Source organism: Borostomias antarcticus, assembly GCF_949987555.1.
Source record: "Borostomias antarcticus genome assembly, chromosome: 32".
NCBI classification, from domain to species: Eukaryota; Metazoa; Chordata; class Actinopteri; order Stomiiformes; family Stomiidae; genus Borostomias; species Borostomias antarcticus.
This window is the reverse complement of record NC_140265.1, coordinates 2,695,598-2,700,035: the sequence shown is the minus strand read 5'-3', so window position 1 is coordinate 2,700,035 and position 4,438 is coordinate 2,695,598. Positions and strand designations below refer to the sequence as shown.

General features: G+C 46.6%; 1 protein-coding gene across 1 annotated transcript; it reads left to right on the top strand.

Annotated features, from left to right (window-relative positions):
* Positions 1–453: 453 nt before the first annotated feature.
* On the top strand, positions 454–1,568 carry LOC311327423 (7-alpha-hydroxycholest-4-en-3-one 12-alpha-hydroxylase-like; the record flags this gene model as incomplete). The annotated part of the gene is made up of 2 exons (XM_084460460.1): positions 454–605; positions 698–1,568. 2 exons carry the CDS (start codon positions 454–456, stop codon positions 1,566–1,568), a joined length of 1,023 nt encoding a protein of 340 aa, XP_084316586.1.
* Between the last annotated feature and the right edge of the window lie 2,870 nt (positions 1,569–4,438).

Below are 4,438 nucleotides of genomic sequence, written 5' to 3'. Positions count from 1 at the left end.
AGACATCCCTTCTGAGAAACAGTGGCTTGGTATGCTATGGAAGCCCAGAGACAGGATGGTACACATCTACTGTAGGTGTTGACTGTAGAAGCGCGCGTCCTCTGAGGTAAATGGGAACGATTTTCTGTGCGCGAGTAGCCTCGCGTCACCAGTCTCTCCTAGTGCGCGAGGCTCCGCAACAGTCATGTGACTGAAAACTTTATTTGGTGCAGCGGGGGAGCAACACACAACAAACAGAACGCCGGTCTATGGCATGGATGTGGCGACATCGCACGCATACTTTATTACATGACTCTATTGGTACAAACATTTACCCGCCAGCGTGGCAGATAGCCTCCGAAATTTAGTCGCCAAATGGAAATTAATTTTCAGCCCTGAGCACAGTGTTTCACTAATACAAAGGAACATGAGCTGGAGAACAGATTAGCTCTGCGAGTAGCACAGGAGAGGACGATGGGCTTTCTGCTGCCATTCCTGCTTGCTCTGCTAGCCTTCCTCCTTGGAGGACTCTATCTCCTGGGGACCTTCCGTCAGAGGCGTCCCGGGGAACCCCCCTTAGATAAGGGACCCATTCCTTGGCTGGGCCATGTCCTGGAGTTTCGCAGGTATACTGCAAAGTTCCTGGAGAGAATGAAAAGGAAACATAGGGATATTTTCACAGTGCTGCTGGGGGGCTTTTATTTCACATTCGTCACAGATCCAAGCTGGCCTACGGGGTGCTGCTGCCGTCGGAGAAGATGGAGGTGGAACGTCTGAAGAGGCTGTTCTGGAACACGCTGTCGGTCCAGAAGATCAGCACCAAAGACAACGTCAGCGGCTGGGTGCGCGATCAGCAGGAGATTAGGGAGGAGCACGGCATGCAGGAGTTCATGCAAGACAGGTACATGTTCCTGCTTCTGTGGGCGTCCCGGGGTAACACGGGGCCGTCAGCCTTCTGGCTGCTCCTCTATCTCATGAAGCACCCCGACGCCATGAGGGCGGTCCGGGCGGAGGTGGAGGGCGTGCTGAAGGAGGCCGAGCAGGAAGTGAGGCGTGGTGGGCCGCTCATCGACCTGACCCGGGACATGCTGCAGAAGACGCCCGTCATGGACAGCGCCGTGGAGGAGACCTTGCGTTTGACCGCCGCCCCCGTCCTCACCAGGGCCGTGCTCCAGGACATGAGCCTCAAGATGGCTGACGGACAAGAGTACCACCTCAGGGGGGGCGACAGGGTGGCCCTCTTCCCCTACACCGCCGTTCAGGTGGACCCAGACATCCACCCCGATCCGCTCACGTTCAAATATGACCGTTTCCTCACACCAGACGGGGGCGAGAAAAATGATTTCTACAAGGGCGGGAAGAATCTGAAGTACTACAACATGCCGTGGGGGGCTGGAATCAGCATGTGCCCTGGTCGTTTCTTCACCACCAATGAGCTGAAGCAGCTTGTTTTCCTCATGCTCACGTACTTTGACTTTGAGTTAAAGAATCCAGATGAGGAGATCCCGCATATTGACATCAAGCGCTGGGGCTTTGGGTCCATGCAGCCAACTAGAGACATTCAGTTTAGGTACAGGCTCAAGTTTTAGGTTTGAAAGCACACTTAGATGTTAATCTAACCAAACTCACAGTAGTGAGTATTTAAGGATTTGTTTGAGCGCACATGTCCTGATGAAGACTGACAAGGTCGAAACATGTTGACTTTTTTAAATTATGTAAGCCTGATACATTAAAGTCGCACTGAAATGAAAAAAGCATTCTGTCCCATTTTGGTTCACATAATTGGTCATAGTGTTCACCTATTCAACGATGTATGCCCAAAAAAATTTCTAAATTCTACTTTTGTTGTAATCTCATATCAAAGTATATAATTTCTTACTTCCTGGAAAACGGTAGGTCATGTGCAATGACGACAACAGGTACCTTAGATTTTAGGCCAATAATCTTACGACATCCAACCGTCAATCAACGCTATCCTTCTATCGAATCTGTCTTAAATTCCTCTAAACATATGTATGAACCCCTGCTCTAATCCATATTGTGACACTGTTCGACAGTGTATAGCAGGCCACCATGGAAATGGAGAAAAGTTAAATCTGGTGTTGTGATCTGAGGTTGTTTGTCGTTGTTTCTGGCACACAATACATTTCACACTACATCTACCATGTCATGAAAATGTCATTTTTTAAATCATGAACATTAGAGATTTATTGAGCAAGAATGTGCAGTGAATATGAGGAGAGCATGGCTGGCTTCAGATAGCTCTTAGTAAAAAATGATAAATGTCGCAGCTTATTTACACTGTGGTAGCAATCCTGGATGAACATATTAGTAGGCCTACATACTGTGATGGGAATGAGTTGTGGGACTCTGGACTGAGCATGGATTCACTGATTGACTGAATTGAACACAGGTGGGACTGATTGAGATGTAAGCAGACAACAGGCTGGTCAGATGAAGAGATGTAAACAAAATGAAGAAACAGTAACAGCTACAAATAAATACATAAATAAGTTTTAAAAAATCATGTCACAGCACAATGCCTGAGTATGTACTGTACATGTATTAGCATTGTTATTCTGCATCCCCCCTGGGCTTGAACTCTTGTTGAGTTACCTGCCATGTGAGAAGCCATAGATGGTTTCATACTGACTTAAGCAATCACAAGGGCTGCATGTAACTGTCACAGGTGCATTAAGGTTTCAGCAGTTTTCACAAAACCAAAGACCAAACAATAAAACCAAGGTATACACTCGACAAGTGAAGAAGAAAAGACAGAGCTTCTAAACTTACAGACTTACAAGATGGCACCGGAAACACCAGGGACTATGCACAGCTACAGCAAATGGAACAGACAAAGAACAAGATGGGAGCTACTGTACATGTAGGCTAGAAATACTGTACACATACTAACGAGGCAGATGGAAACAATCAAACAATCAGTGGCACAGGTCTCTCAATCAGAGCCAATTTAGCCAGTTGTAGTCCTAGGTCCGCTATTGGGGCAGGGTTGCCAACAACAACAAGTTTTTATACAGAGATCCCACTTTATTGCCCTGTAGAAGACCCCTCAATTTTCCAAGTGTGTATCTCTGCAGGCCCAGAGACTTCCAGGGGGCGGGTCAACTGTCAATCAATTTCTACTTTGGCCAATCAGAGACTGACAATCGTCTTGTCAATCAAAGACTCATTTCGCCTGAAACGGTTGTCAATCACTTTTTAATTAGGCGAATCGCCTTTCTCTTAGGAGAAGGGGCATGGTGGAAATTACGCTAGCTAGTTAGATAGCTGTCTACATTGACTTTGTTTGCTAGCTTGCTAGTTACGTAGGCCTAATGTAATTTGTTATGGAGTTAGATTGACTGGATTACATGACTGTGTGTGAGAGAGAGATTATATTTTTAATGCAAATCATGTAGCTTGAAAGACGTAATCCATCAACCTCCCTGATAAAAGCCTTACCAAGACTCCCCTTGGTATTCTCTTAGTAGGCCTATGATCAATGTAATGGCTTGTGGGTAGAGGCTAGCAATGGTTTACACTAGCCCAGGGGCAGGGGAGCATCACTAGCCTACTGATCCATAGCCAGGACTGGGATGTCCTCAGTGGAGGTCCCAAGTCAGTCTTCCAGTCATTCAGCCAGCCTGTCAGTAGATGTGCTCTACTTGTATTGATTTGTTCATACACTAGTATTCCAGCACGGGTTATGTTCTTGAATGCTTCTGGTGACTAGCAGTTCTCTTAGCAACCTAATTTAATCCCTATCACTGTTTTCAGATCCACATAGAGGAAACATATGGCTGAGAGAGGAGTGTGGAGGAAAATCAACAGTACCACACACACACTTGCATAACCAACCAAGCAAGTTCTACCTTTCTATACCACAAATATAAGTTTGAGAACCTAGGATACATACAGCCCGCCTAAGGGGGTTCTAATGTACTGACCTCCCGGCACAGGCCTGACCCTGCTGGCAAGCTGCCTTGGTCCTAGCCAAGGAACAAGCGTTTCAGCTTCTGCTCACCTGTATGCAGCTTATACCATGCTGACTGGCCTGGACTAGTCACCACATCCACAGTCTAGCCAAGTTAGAGATACCCTTGTGCATTTTACAAAACAAGTGTCATACAATTAAGGTCATCATTTGTGCAGCATGTGTGCTGTAAGTGTAAAGACAAGATACAGATCATTTTCTCCAGGTTTTATTGAATAGCTTGTAGACCAAACTGAAACACTGGGCTGACAGTTCAGTTGTACAAGGCGGACCTGGGAGACCATTCAGGACACCTTGTTTGGGTCGAGGCTCTGCTTAGTCTGCTGGCCCAGGTGAACTATCAAACTGGATGTATTGACGCTGAGAATGGAGACACACACACATGACACAGCTGGCCGACACTTCCTGCACTCTAAGAGGTTAGGGTTAGGGCTAGACTGAATGTAGGTTGGCATAAAATAATAC